At 49.4% G+C, this 14,118-nt stretch overlaps 3 protein-coding genes across 3 annotated transcripts; all 3 read left to right on the top strand.

The window, feature by feature from the left end:
- Nucleotides 1-277: 277 nt before the first annotated feature.
- LOC109767710 (chitinase CLP) lies at nt 278-1,926 on the top strand. Its single transcript, XM_020326431.4, has one exon. The coding sequence runs from the start codon at nt 530-532 to the stop codon at nt 1,778-1,780; it is 1,251 nt and encodes a 416-aa protein (XP_020182020.1). The 5' UTR covers nt 278-529; the 3' UTR covers nt 1,781-1,926.
- A 346-nt stretch (nt 1,927-2,272) lies between these two features.
- LOC120975983 (putative protein FAR1-RELATED SEQUENCE 10) lies at nt 2,273-4,667 on the top strand. The gene is made up of 5 exons (XM_073512000.1): nt 2,273-2,481; nt 2,585-2,797; nt 3,210-3,474; nt 3,912-4,555; nt 4,664-4,667. Exons 1-5 carry the CDS (start codon nt 2,453-2,455, stop codon nt 4,665-4,667), a joined length of 1,155 nt encoding a protein of 384 aa, XP_073368101.1. The 5' UTR covers nt 2,273-2,452.
- A 45-nt stretch (nt 4,668-4,712) lies between these two features.
- Nucleotides 4,713-6,563, top strand: LOC141021039 (protein FAR1-RELATED SEQUENCE 5-like). Its single transcript, XM_073495968.1, has 3 exons — nt 4,713-5,165; nt 5,260-5,547; nt 5,654-6,563. The coding sequence occupies exons 1-3, from the start codon at nt 4,722-4,724 to the stop codon at nt 6,332-6,334; spliced, it is 1,413 nt and encodes a 470-aa protein (XP_073352069.1). The 5' UTR covers nt 4,713-4,721; the 3' UTR covers nt 6,335-6,563.
- Nucleotides 6,564-14,118: the final 7,555 nt, after the last annotated feature.

Here is a 14,118-nt window from a genome sequence, read left to right as displayed (position 1 = left end):
TTCCACCCATGCATCAATCCGGTTTACGGCCAACTGAAAACCAGGAGCAGCTCACTACTCGGCAGCTCCTCCTATACCGCAAACAAAATCGTTAGTCCCGATTCTGTAGACGCTGCTTGATTGACGATGGCGTGCACGGGAGAACTCTTCGTCGGCGCGATCTGTGAGAAGGTCAATGCATCTCATGGAAGCACCTTCCCCACAGGAGGGAATGGACAGATAGATAGAACATGGGTTTCTCCCCATCAGATCGATCACGCCCATGCATACCTTCCCCAGTACGCCACAGCACGATCCGACTCTGCCGCAGGCCAAAACGATTTAACTAGTCCTCACCGTCGACGGAAACCCGCCATTAATTCCGGTGTCCAGAGATCTCACCTCCAGGCTCCAGTAGTATATAAACAAGGGCGCACCCACCGACTGAATGCCACGCTCCACTCGGCAAGTCGTCTAACACTTCAACACCATACTTCTCTGGCCACTGCCGCGCGGAAGCTAGAACCTACTGCAGTAGCTAGAAAGAAAGATGGCACAGCTCCTCCCCCTCCTCGTCCTGGCCGTCTCGCTGGCGTGGCCGGCGTCGTGCAAGCCTCTTCCGGTGCTCGTTCCGGTCACCAAGGACCCCGCCACCCTCCTCTACACCATCCCCTTCCACTACGGCGCCGACCTCGTCGTCGACACCGCCGGCCCGCTCGTCTGGTCCACGTGCCAGCGCGGCCACCTGCCGGCCGAGTTCCCGTGCAACAGCCCCACCTGCCGGCTCGCCAACGCCTTCCACGCCCCAAGCTGCCGCGCGCGCGGCTGCGGCCGCGACACGCGCAAGGACAGGACGTGCACCGCGTACCCGTACAACCCCGTCACCGGCGCGTGCGCGGCCGGGGACCTGGTGCACACGAGGTTCGTCGCCAACACCACCGACGGCATCCACCCGGTGAGCCAGGTGAGCGTGCGGGCCCTGGCGGCGTGCGCGCCGAGCAGGCTCCTCAAGTCGCTGCCGCGGGGCGCCTCGGGCGTCGCCGGGCTCGCGGGCTCCGGCCTCGCGCTGCCGGCGCAGGTGGCGTCCGCGCAGAGCGTCCCCAACAAGTTCCTCCTCTGCCTCCCCCGCGGCGGGTCCTCCGGCAGCACCGGCGTGGCCATCTTCGGCGGCGGCCCGTTCCAGGTCTCCGCGCAGCCGGGGAGGGACTTCACGCAGGAGCTCGTCTACACGCCGCTCGTCGCCGCCAAGAAGGGCATGCCGCCCGCGCACTACGTCTCGCTCGAGTCCATCGCCATGGAGAACACCCGCGTGCCCGGCGCCGGCGCCGCGGTGGTCTGCACGAAGGTGCCTTTCACCCTGCTCCGCCCCGACGTGTACCGCCCGTTCGTGGAGGCGTTCGCCAGGGCCCTGAAGGCGCAGGGCGCGCAGGGCGGCCCCGTGGCGCGGCCGGTGATGCCCGTGCCGCCCTTCGAGCTGTGCTACGACACGCAGTCGCTGGCCAACACGCGGATCGGGTACCTGGTGCCCGGCGTGACGCTGACGCTGGGCGGCGGCACGAACTGGACCATGAACGGGCTGAGCTCGATGGTGGACCTGAGGCCGGGGACGGCGTGCCTGGCGTTCGCGCGGATGGAGGGGGTCAAGGCCGGGGACCGCAGCGCGCCGGCGGTGCTCGTGGGGGGGTTCCAGATGGAGAACACCGTGCTGGAGTTCGACGTGGCCAAGAAGCGGCTCGGGTTCGTCAGGCTGCCCTTCTTCACGCAGTGCGGCCACTTCAATTTCACCAAGACCGGCTACTAGGCCTTTTCCTGCCTTTTCTTTCGATAATAAATAAATAAATATGTACCTCCTCTACTGAACTAAAGTGCTACTGGATGCTAAGAATGTTGTTGATCATGGCGGTAGCCAGCGGCATTTGCAAAGTTGCTCTTCTTTCGTGTGTGATATGGATTCAGAGTTTCAGATTCAGAGCAAAACCATTCACTCTACAAGACAAGAAGTACAAGGGTTGGCACGTTTTAGCTCGTGTATATACCCAAGTTCCATGGACGCGGAGTATGTGATGGCGAGCACACAGGAGCTCGGTATCAGGTGCGTCGAGAATTGCTATGAGATTCGATGCATTTAATTACTGAGCCTGTTGGCGGTTCCATCGGGAGCACGGGAAGTGAATATATACTGAACTATACACATCCGACAGATGGGCCAGGGATGAACGCCGTCGACGGTCCATGGATGAGCCGTGGCTCGACGTTGTCGCCGGGGTCCTGATCTGTGGATCAGGTACAGTGGCTGCCGGAAGCGCCGGCAGTGCACGCAGTTAATGCAGTGGTTGGGCGAGTCGGTGGATAAGAAAGAGAAGTTGGATTTGTATCTTTTCCCTGTGGGGGGTGAGGCTGAGAGAGTGGGGAATAATTGACTCCGGCGACGGCGAGTGGGCAGCCCGGCGATCTCGCAGGGGTTCCGCCGACCATGGAATTCTTGCTGCAGCCAATAAACAGGTACGGATCTGCCACGTGAGCTATTTTTTACCATGGTTCTGCGCTGATTTTTTGGCTGACTGATCTATACTCTGCGCGTGATGAATTTGTGTGGAATGATTAGAACTCTGCTTGAGGAGGTCAATGAAAATAACGGGACAATGGAGCCCGTGCGGTTCCCAGTGGCCGCGCCGGCGGAGATTCCTGCTCCAGCCCCGGCCGGTTCAAGTGCGGACGCCCAGATCTATCGGCCGGAAGCATCCTGCGGGGATAAGGCTCAGGGGTCCGAGCACTCAATAGAGCAGTTGGACCCGAAGACACCAGGATGGACGCAAAGGTAGTGAACCCCCTAGCCTATAAATTTCATGAGGATTTAGTAGTACCAATATGCAATTGTTTGAATGAGTTCTGCAAGTAGTTACCGATGAAAGGACGTTGGAAAAAATTTATATAAGAATTTCCGTTTTGGGTATGGTAAATACATGATAGAATGGTTGATTTACAATATATGATTGAATCAGATTGTCTGTTTACAGAACATAAGATTTTAATCTGCGCCGGTGAGCACTCTGAAGATGATCGATTATGAAAATTCAAGTGAATTGGCTGTAACTGCCCACCATCTGGCTCAGCGGTGTTGATATTCTCTAACTGATTGAATTGACTGTAACTGTCGACCATTTGGCTCAGAGGTGCTGATATTCTCTTGGTGACCCGCGCCTTATTATGTGCGTGATATGAATGGGCAGGGTGCGTGTAGGTGCTGCTGCTCCAGGAAGGCCTCCTTGTGCGGACAGGATCACGACGCTAGAGAAAACCGTGAGGGAGTTCGCGGATCATCCAAGAGACATAGTTATGGTGCCAAAGATTGGAACAAGTTTCGACACCCTCGGAGAAGCATACGACTTTTACAATTTATACTCATGGGAGAAAGGGTTTGGTATTCGCTACGGAAAGAGTAGGCTGAACGTGAACAGGAGCAAGTGTATGCAAGAGATCGTGTGTGGATGCGCGGTAAGAGGAAAGATAGACCAAACATATATTAACAATAATTAATGCTAGGACACATATATGGTGTGGAAATTAAATAAGATATTATTTTCCATTTCGTACTACTGAATTGTTTCCTATTTCAAGGTGACCATGTATGCGTAATTATTATCTGTTAAACCAGTTACATCATATTGAAATGTCTTCTGTAAATTTTCTCAATATGTACCGTACATGTTCATCATGTATCTCGTTTGGGTGCCCTATAGAGTGTAAGCTCATCTGCGGTCCACAGTTTAAATTCGTGTTACTTGAATATGAATTTTTGCAGACTTAAAATACTGTATATTTGCTGCTTATGCCCGGTATCTTAGTGAGTGGATTTATATGTGCCATCAAATAAGTTACATATTACCTGAAGCGCACGTGACAGAGGCTGACTAGTTTAATTGTTTCGTCAGGGGAAGCCAATTGTTGAGAATACTCGTTCGTGCCGGTGTGAATGCCCATCCCTCATCAGACTACTGAGAACAAAGGACAATGGATGGTACATAGCAGAGCATCGAGATGGACACAACCATGCATTGTCACAAACATATGGCCAGACAATACACTGGCCGTCACACAAGCATATTGACGTTTACAGCAAGGATTTAGTGAAGCAGTTGAGGCAGAACCATGTCAATTTGTCAAAAGTCTACAGCATTATTGGCAGCTTTTTTGGAAAGATAGAGAATGTGCCATTTACCAAAAGAGCTCTGCGGAATTTGTGTGGCAAGATAAGCCGGGAGCAAGCAGAAGATGATGTTAGGAAAACAATGGAAGTGTTTCATGATCTGTGCTCAAAGGATCCTCAATTCACGTATCGAGTTCAGGCGGACAAAGAGGGCAGGATCAGCAACTTGATGTGGGCTACAGGGAACAGTAGGCTCCAGTACAACTTCTTTGGGGATGTCATTACATTTGACACAACCTATAGGACCAACCTGTATGACATGCCATTTGGGTTATTTGTTGGAGTGAACAACCATTTCCAGAGTATCATACTAGCTGGTGTGCTAGTTCGGCATGAGACAGAGGAAACATTTGAGTGGGTCTTCTCAGAGTTTGTTAGGATAATGGGGGGGGGGGGGGGAGGGCGCCACAAACAATACTTACCGGTAAGATTGGATGCAATTGTATAAGTGTAATTTAGAACTAATCCGTCTAACAGTTAGCCGAAATAAGACTAATGAGTTTAGTATGAATGAACTGCAGATCAAAACAGGGCGATGGAGGATGCCATAAGTAATGTCATGCCAAACACGGCTCACCGGTGGTGCAAGTGGCATGTGCTAAAGAAGGCAAAAGAGTCGCTTGGCCCATTGTACACAAAGAAGAGTGATTTTCGACCAGAGTTTCACAAGGTTGTCAACCACATGCTAACCATAGATGAGTTTGAGGATGGCTGGAAGTACTTAATAGAGAAATACAACTTGAAAAGTCATGACTACATGACTAATTTGTTTGAAATACGGCACAAATGGGCAAAGCCCTACTTCAAGGGGGTGTTCTGTGCAAAAATGACTAGTACACAACGGAGTGAAAGTGCAAATCACATGCTAAAGAACTACGTGCCGCCTGGTTGCCCTATACATGTTTTTGTGAGGAAGTATATGAGTTTAATTTTTGACCGTGAGTCAGAAGAAAATTATGAGGAAAAGCGGACAGCAATTGTAAGTGCAAAACTAAATACTAAATTGCCACATTAGGGGCGGTGATATTGAGCTGATCAAATGAGATATTACTTATAGATGTCTTGTTTTGCAGGGGAGGCCACTTATGCGAGAAAATATGGCAACTGAGAGACACGCTGGGAAGATTTACACAAGAGCTATGTTCGAGCAGTTTGGCCATATACTGTATGAGTGTGGTGCATATCAGGTAGAAGAAAATGAAAAAGGGAAAGAGTATATTGCAATACATACAGATGCTGCACGGCGGGAGAAGTGGTGCAGAACCTCATACAAGGTGACGGTGATTGAAGGTGGAGATGAATTTGATTGCGAGTGCGGACAGTTTGCCCACATGGGGCTGTTGTGCAGCCATATACTGAAGGTGATTCAAAACAGCATGACTACATATAGGATTCCTCTGTTTTTGTAAAACTGACCTGTTCAGCTACATGATGTAGTTCTGACTAAAAATATGTTCCCGTTTGCAGGCAATGGACTTCATTCGTGTGACAGAAATCCCAAAGAAGCACATTGTGAAAAGGTGGACACGAGATGCGAGAGATGTGCTTCCAGCCCACCTGATGCAGTACCAGAGAGACAACGCTCAGGAAAAACCATTTAGTTTCCGGCATTTCAATATGTACAAGCAAGCCATGGAGCTTGTACGCATGGGAGACTCAAGTGTGGCAGCTTACGACCGCTTGACATCACTATTCAATCACTGTGCAGCCGAGATGAAGCCGTACACGGATGTCCGAGATGGCCTAGGTTTGGAGGACAGGTTAGTCGGCAATGGTACTGTTCATAAAATGATACAATCAGGAGGCGACGTATGCAATCCGTTCGAAGCTACACAAGTCAACGACGGAAACGATGACAACAACTCGTCTAATGAGTCTGCAAATAGGATGGAGAACCTACTGGCACTTGCCAGACGGAAGCAAGTTGGGAGGCCGACAATGAGTAGGGAGAATGCGCCATATGAAGGTTTAAGTAAGAGAACTAGGTTCTGCGGGATATGTAGGCAGCAGGGACACAAGCGGACAACCTGTCCCGAACGAGGAGATGTACCAAAGCAGCCACGTAAACCAGCAAGATGCAAGAATTGTGGAGTTGAAGGACACCGGAGGAACAATTGCCATAAGGCCGCGCAACTAAGGCTGGTTTAATGCTCGAAAGAGCTATATGGTGTCCAACTTAATAAGATAAATTTCAATTTCATCCTACTGACGTATTTTTGATTTCTGAGGACTAGACGTAAACCAGGTTACCATGTATGTTTAGCTGTTATCTGTTAAACCAGTTTCATCCTATTGAAATGTTTTCTCTGAATTTTCTGAATATGTACTGCTCATGTTGACCATGTATACGGTTGTTAAATTTCAGAGTTAATACCACAATTGGTACATAAACTTGTAGGGGTGGGAACAGATTCATACAAAAACTAAAAAACCGCACATAACTAGTCCTCCAACTTGACTGTTGTAACAAATTCATACAACACAGTTCTGGAGGCGACACCGCGCTCCTGCAACACCTCCTGCTCGTTCCTCATTTACAAATTCCTAGCCCCGAGCTCCTCTCCGCCACCGCCCCTGGCTGTCCACTCCGCCGCCGCCCCTCTCTGTCCACGCTGCCGTCGCTCCAGCCACGCCACCCCCGTCCTCTTGCTTCCACCGCCGGCTCGTGCGACATGAAGGGGTCGACATCTTCAGGATGGAGGGAGCAGGTAGGACGCCGTGGGGCAGCGCCGTCGTCTGGCCAGTGTCGCCCGCTCCATGGATGCGACCTCGCGGGCGCCGAGAAGACGAAGGGCGGCGAGCCCTGGGCGAAGATGACCGGCGAGGTGCGCTACATGGATGTTGATTCTTGGAAGGTGTGTACCCTCTCCTCAATTTGAAGATGGACAGTGAAAATTTGTAGTGAATGGATATGATTGTAGATGTTGATTTTTGCAGACTTGCAAGATGTAGTGAATTTTTTTTCAATTTTGTACTCAATGTGGTAACTTTCTGAAGATGTTTTGGTTGGATATGATTGTAGGGGACTGCAATACTTCCATACTTTGATTGGAGAGGTATACCATCCTCCCCTGATGTTGTTTTCAATGGCATTGACACTAGTGACCAATGTTGTCACTTTCTGAACCCAGCAAGAAGAGTTTGCTGTGAGGGCTATGACTATGGTCGTAGATTTCTTGTCTGTCCTGTTGAGGTTAGTTTATAATTCAGCAAACATATGTGACCAAAATGCTTGTTTAGAATGGATGCTAATTTACTAAATGTGTGTTCAAAATGCTTGTTTCATGTTTTCAGGGTTATGGTACATGTGCTTATCTGAAGTGGGTGGACAAAGAATGGCAGGGGAGGCCTAGGCAGGTGATTGGCAAACTTGCTGAAGAGAATGTGGCTCTTCAGAAATTTGTCTTTGACAAGGATGCTGAAATTATGAGGCTAAAGGAAGAGAGGAAGGCCATGATCATGAAGCACAAGAAGGAGAGCAGAACTAGGGATAGGAGGGAAATTTGGTTAGCCTGTTTGGTCTGCTGCTCTGCACTGTTGTTTGGTGTTGTAGCTCTAGTGATAAGAGGTTTTGTGTAAGTTAGGTAATTTAGTATTTGGCATGATGTGAGAGGTGAAACTATTTGTTATCAGTTGCTACTTCTACTGATTATATGAAATCAGTGGCTACCTATTATATATGTTGAGTGTTGTAAACATTCCAAACTGTTTGATGTGAGAGGTGAAATCATTTGCTTGTTCTTGTAATGATTCTCTTATTTGACATGAAAATAAACTCATTTTGACATGATTGACATTACAAGCTTTAGCACAAGCACACAATTTGGAATGTTGGCATATAAGGCAGAAAGTGAGCACATGGGCACATGGGCACAACATGGGCAGACAACATAGATAACAACAGTACGTAGGCAACATGCAGACAACATCAGTTCAACAGCAACTGCTCAAAATAGATAACCCCAGTTGAACATCATCTCCAGTTCCACATACCTAACTACTATGGTTGCAGAGAATGATCACTTCTTCTTCTTCACTTCTTCAGCCGTTGCAGGCGGATGGAGCGGTGCACCTTCTTCAGCTCCTTCTTCACTGCCCCCTTCTTCTTTTGCTCTGGCTCCTTCACCTCTTCTTCTTCTTCGACCTTCACCTCTTCTGGCAGGAGCTCGACGTTCGGCAGGAGCTCGGCGTCGATGGGCATGTTTCTGCCACCCTCAACGGCGGCCGGCGCAACGAGCACAACCTCATTAGTGTCGTCATCACTGATGACAACCATCTCTGTCAGGTCGTTGTTAGAGGCGTACTCCGCAGGGTCGACTGGAGCAGGCATCGCGACAACGACGCCGACGGCGTCCGCAGGGTCGCCGTCGAGGGGGACCGGGGCCAGAGAGGTGGTGGAGCGGTACATCCACCACCTAGCTCACTGGTATGGATCCACGCTGAGCGTGGCCTCCCGCATTGCCCAGACGAGGAACGACGGCGGCGGCACCTGAGCGTGGCCTCTGGGGAAGGCACGCGCCTTCTCGCCGTCCGTCAGCTGCTTGGCCAAGCCGCGCGCGTGACTGAGCAGGAGCTTTGCGCTCGGGAACCAGCTGCAGACCTCTCTGATCTGCGCGCGGAACGACTGGTCGTCGCCGGCCAGATCCTCCAGTGCGAGCTTCCAGGGCTCGATGTTCGCCATGGCGGCGGTGGCCGGCGGCGGTGAGTTGGGAGTGGAGGCGACGCGGTCGGCGGGTGGGGAGTGGTGAGTGGGGAGTGGTGGGCGGTGCGGTGGGTGGGTGAGTTATATTGATGCGGTGGGTGGGAACGCGAACCGTCCAGAGTGGAGTGGGCGACTGGGAGTGGGCGTCTCTGTGAGCAGTACAAGTAGATTACTGCATGTAGCACTAACAAGCTCCTACTCTTACCGCACTAGCATTGTACCCTACTTCTCGAACCACAGGTCCTGGGTTCGAGACACAGGCCAAACATTTTTTTTGTTTTTATTTTTATTTTTTAATTTTGGGCGTCTCCAGCACACACAATAAATGGAGTTCACCCATATTCAGTTATTTCAGTAAAATGTAGTAAATGTGCTTCATCAGCATATTCAATTACTTCAGACATTCAGCAAATGCACAAAATTCAGTACATTCAATAAAGTGGAGGTGAAAACATTCAGGAGGGAACATGGGAAGCAGAGGAGGAGGAGGCAGAGGAGTGCTTAATGTATTCAGGAGGGAACTTGCCGGGTTCCCTATGCCGCTGCTCCATGGCGCCTTGTGTCGCCGCCGATGAGGCCGACGGCGGCGTCGCGTCGCAAAGAGCAGGAGCAGATGAGGAGGACAGGACGGGCGAAAGAAGGAAATGTTTTGGAAGGGGTTTGCATCGGGGCCGACGACCAGGGGGTTTTCTGTCGGGGGTATGGACTTGTTTGCGAAATTGATAAAGCGCGAGGTTTTTTTTGTAAAAACATGCTTCGGGCCCGACAGAGCCTACCCGGCGTGCCACGTGTGCAGTTCGGGGTGTTTTTGTATGAATTTGTTACAACAGTCAAGTTGGAGGACTAGTTTTGTGGGGTTTTTTAGTTTTTGTATGAATCTGTTCCCACCCCTACAAGTTTATGTACCAATTGTGGTATTAACTCTAAATTTTAAGATGCTATGTGATGCGGAATTAAATTTGGTGTTGCGCGAATATGAATATGGGGAAACTGCAACTCTTGGATAAGTGTTGCTTATGGCTGAATAGTAAAATTGCGCTCCTACATGGTAACCTGTGGCATGTCACCATGGGGCGTGGCGCATGTGTAAGCCAACAAACCAGTCACTGGAAAATTAATGAGGTGCAGGGTTAGATGGGGCTGGAAAACTGTTGTGGCCGGCATTCAAACCAGGTGAGCGGGCTTTTGTTTCAAATTCAAACGATATGGGCGGGATGAGGAGGACGAATCAGTACAAATGGGGAGGTGGTGCTGGCTCGTCGACCGGCTCAACCATTTTCATTGTAGAGGTGCCTCATGGGAGCCTCAGTAGTCTCCCACCCTGCATCGTCGTTGACCAATTCTAAAGACTGCACAAGGGTTTGCAACGATCCGATCCATGTACATCCCGCTTGCTTTATTCTGTCTTGAGGTGCCAGTGTTGTTGATGTTAATAACTGAACGAATGGTGGTCCAATGAAGGCAGAGGAGGTGTCTGAAGCATCGGTTAACCAGGGGGATGAGCCTGCGATTCGTGAGAACTCAGGCATCTCCACGGTGTCTCTGCAGGTGTGCATGGTAAGCCAGGGATTGTTAGTGAAGAATCTAGTGTGCATGCATGCTTACTGTACAAGCATTTCAGCAGGTGAGTGGGCCTGGCGACCAGCGGGAGGAGCAAAAGCCTGCCGAGCATATGATGGATCAAGGGATTCATGGGTGTCCAGATGCAGAGGAAGGTTTCGGAGAGCATGATCCAGCTTCTAATCAACTGGAGTTGGAGCAAGATGAATCCCTTAAGCTGATGATAACAGCGGATGGCGATGTGGAGGAAAGCAATCGCCACATCGCCAAACGTGCTAGAAAGAATATCTGATTACCCCTTGTTGCTAGTACACTCAGTTTAGGCAAAGATGCCTTTGCCTTGTTGCTGTCATGTGTACCAATAATCAGTTTGAGTCTGCTACATAGGTCTCTATGTTTGTAAGTGGATCATGGGTGTAGTAGTGAACTCTGTAATGTAAAGCATGCCTGCTGTTGTCAACCAGTATAAAACAACCGTTGTAACCGAGGCTTATTTGTGTGACGTGCATTTCCATTTCAAAAAAATGCAATGATTCACTGAGCGAACTGAGATATCTGTGTTTTTAGTATTTTTGTAGTCATGGGGATCAGTTCGTACGTACGGTCTATCTTTAAGCGAACGCATGCCCGGTGGCAACTCGTAAGCACTGCATGCATTCTTTAGTGCATCCGACCGGGAATAGTGGTCCCATAATATACATGCAGAAGCTGATTAGAACTCTCCATGCATTGGTTAAGCGCTCACGACTCGTACTGTGCAACTAGAATAATGCATTGGACACCAGTCCATGCATGTGCATGTCTTTGTCCTTACATGCTGTTAGCTTGAGGGAAAAGGTCAACAGGAGTGAGGGGGAGCGATTGGAAAACATCCTCTGTCTTTGTCAAGTAGCATATTTCGAGATGGACCCCCCAATTATGAACTTTCTATATAAAGGGGTACCGGCAGTGTGGGTGCTGGTCCCAAAATATACATGGGTGTATCAATATAGTACTTGCAAAAAGTACGGACCACAATGCATGAGTGCTGCATGCAAGCGCACGTCCATGTAGAAAATTCACCGGGGGGGGGGCGATTTGATCGACCGCTCGGTGGTAAAAACTTGTTCGAACAGAACATATACAAGGAACGCTCCTGTTCTGCGGCGCAAGCAGCATCGCGTGGGGGTAATTCCCGCCCATGAAGTCCAAAATGTGTGGCTGTGAGAGGTTTCCAGGCGTCTACGTAATAAAAAAATTTGCATAGACAAGCAGTAAATTCGGAGGGGGGAGTAGATGGAACAGTGGTGACGGCGGACGCTGGCTTTAACCGCACCCCACGAGCTCTCCCCTGCTCATTCCCCCCTCCTGGAGCACTATACGTCTCTGTTCTAGCTTTGGAGCTTAGCAGTGAAGAAAGGGGAAAAATCCAGATCTGGTCTGACCTCCGGCGGACAGAGGAAGCAAGCCTTGCCTATCTGGTAAGCATGCTCCTCCTCATACTCTTCCGACGGCCGTGCTCCGGCCAGTAGTTATCTTTTGGCATCGGTTCTAACTCCACCGTACATTCTGTTCTGCTCCGGCCTTCCTTTCTGGCAGCTAATCTAGCTCGCTTTCTTACTCCGGCTAAGATTTTCCCGCCATCGATGAAGTAGATTACCAAGGGTTCGTTCCATACGGGCTGTTTACAGCTTGTGAATGTATGAACTAACCCAGATGCATGTGCGTTTGCTTTGTGCAGATCGGTCGAGGGCAATGGCTAGGCCTCCGGGGACGCTGAAACGGCCAAGATCCGGCAGCCGCACCCGGGGGCGCGCGAAGAAGAGGAGCAGGCAACACGGAAGTGATGAGATGTTCTGCACAAGGCCAAGGGAGCCGTCTTACAGATCCATGTTCTCCACGGGGCCTTTCCTAGGGTTAGGTACCTTGTTTTATGATGCAATGGAGCCGACGGGCATGGCCGGCTTGCTGACCAACAGATATGTCGGGCCGATAGATAGGGTTTACGTCGTTGACCTACTAGGTAGGGTTGACACTAGAACTAGGACGTTGCGAATGCCCGATGGACAAGTGAGAACAATCACTGATGATGATGCTGTTAGGATCTTGGGCGTACGTGGTCATGGTAGGATCGTTCAATTTGGAACACCTGTGGATAGATGTAGGCTTGTTAAGAAAGTTAGGGGTTTGCTTGGACTGCGAGGAAGAGGAGGCTTGAAGGTATCAGACCTTGAGTATGTCATAAGCACACTAAACCCTTGTTGCATGGATGAGAATGAGACCATAGCATTCGCGGTTGCATCCACTCTGCTAGCTGTATCCATGTTGTTGGGCCCAAGACAGTCAGTTGCTACAATACCAGAAGAGATGTTACCCATTGTGCAAGATCCATGGGCTATAGGCGAGTACAACATTGCACGATACTCGGTCGATCTCATAATGATTACTGCCGACCGATATCAAAGAAACGTAGCAAATGGAGACGAGCTGGCTATCCTAGGTGGACATTTGCTTTTCTTGTAGGCAAGTAACGTACCTAGAAAGTTGGTTACAGTAATTTAGTTAGTTTGGATATTTTGAGTAACTGATTAATAAATCCCACTTGTGTTTGCAGTATTGTCAGCTGGACTGGGTGGATTATAGACCAGCAAGCCTGAGGTCAAATCTGCTGCCAAGAATTTGTGCTTACTCAACTCCGATTGTGAGGAAATTGATACAATTGGAGAGGGAAAACCCAGGATATTACCCGGTAATGACAGTACTAGTCTCATGACGTGTACGATCTTAAATAATTGTATGTAAAAGGTACTAACATTTGTTGTAAAATTAAATAATGTAATGCAGACGAGGCCTGAATCGTATATGGTACAACAAATATGGATGTGGCACCCCCTCATGGTTGCAACAGCTGATTCGGTAAGATGTCCCAATGAAATTGTTTTTGACCAAACATGGTATCGTTCGAGCTACATAATAAACCGCAATTTGCGGGTCCTTTCAGTTGTTTGCAGCACACAATGAACTTGCAGCAGTTGAACCGCAATATGGCGATGCAAACCCCGGCTTCCACATTATGGACGAAGAAGTTGCAGACGACGGAGAACCACATGGAGAGGGCGACTTGAGTGCACGGGGCCGATGCGTGGGCACTACAACTGAGGTGGTGGACAATGCGACTGACGATCATATATCAAGCAGTTGGCAGGTTGCTCTTCTGAATCAGGGTTTTGTCGTCGAAGAGTGTGACAGCGACTGCAGCGAGCCAACAGGTTAGCAAAAATGAACTGCAAAACATGAGCAAAATTATACTGGACATGTAGAGATGTGTCTAACATTTTAAAGTTTGGTTTTCTGAAAACGCACTTCCAGTATATTACACGTACGACGAGGTGGACGAAATTCCATATGACAGGATTGCACAAGAGCATCCCTTGGCAATTGTTAACACAGTGGGAGATATGCGGGATCACAGTAATGATTCAAGAAAGCACCTGGAAGACAATACAAAATTCTCACAGTCGAGGTCCCGGAGCCAAGAATATGGTAAACAACATCATCTTGGATTTCATTCCTGTTTGCTGCATCACCTCGAGCATATAATGTTCATTGAATTAGAATTAACAGTTGGTCGTTGCGTTGTACTCTTAGATGGTGATGACTCCAGTTCAGGATCTGGAAGTGATGAAGAGGT

The sequence above is a fragment of the Aegilops tauschii genome, chromosome 3 (assembly GCF_002575655.3).
Source record: "Aegilops tauschii subsp. strangulata cultivar AL8/78 chromosome 3, Aet v6.0, whole genome shotgun sequence".
Classification (NCBI taxonomy): Eukaryota; Viridiplantae; Streptophyta; class Magnoliopsida; order Poales; family Poaceae; genus Aegilops; species Aegilops tauschii.
Note: the sequence above shows the minus strand (reverse complement) of the source record. Positions and strands in the feature narration are given on the sequence as shown.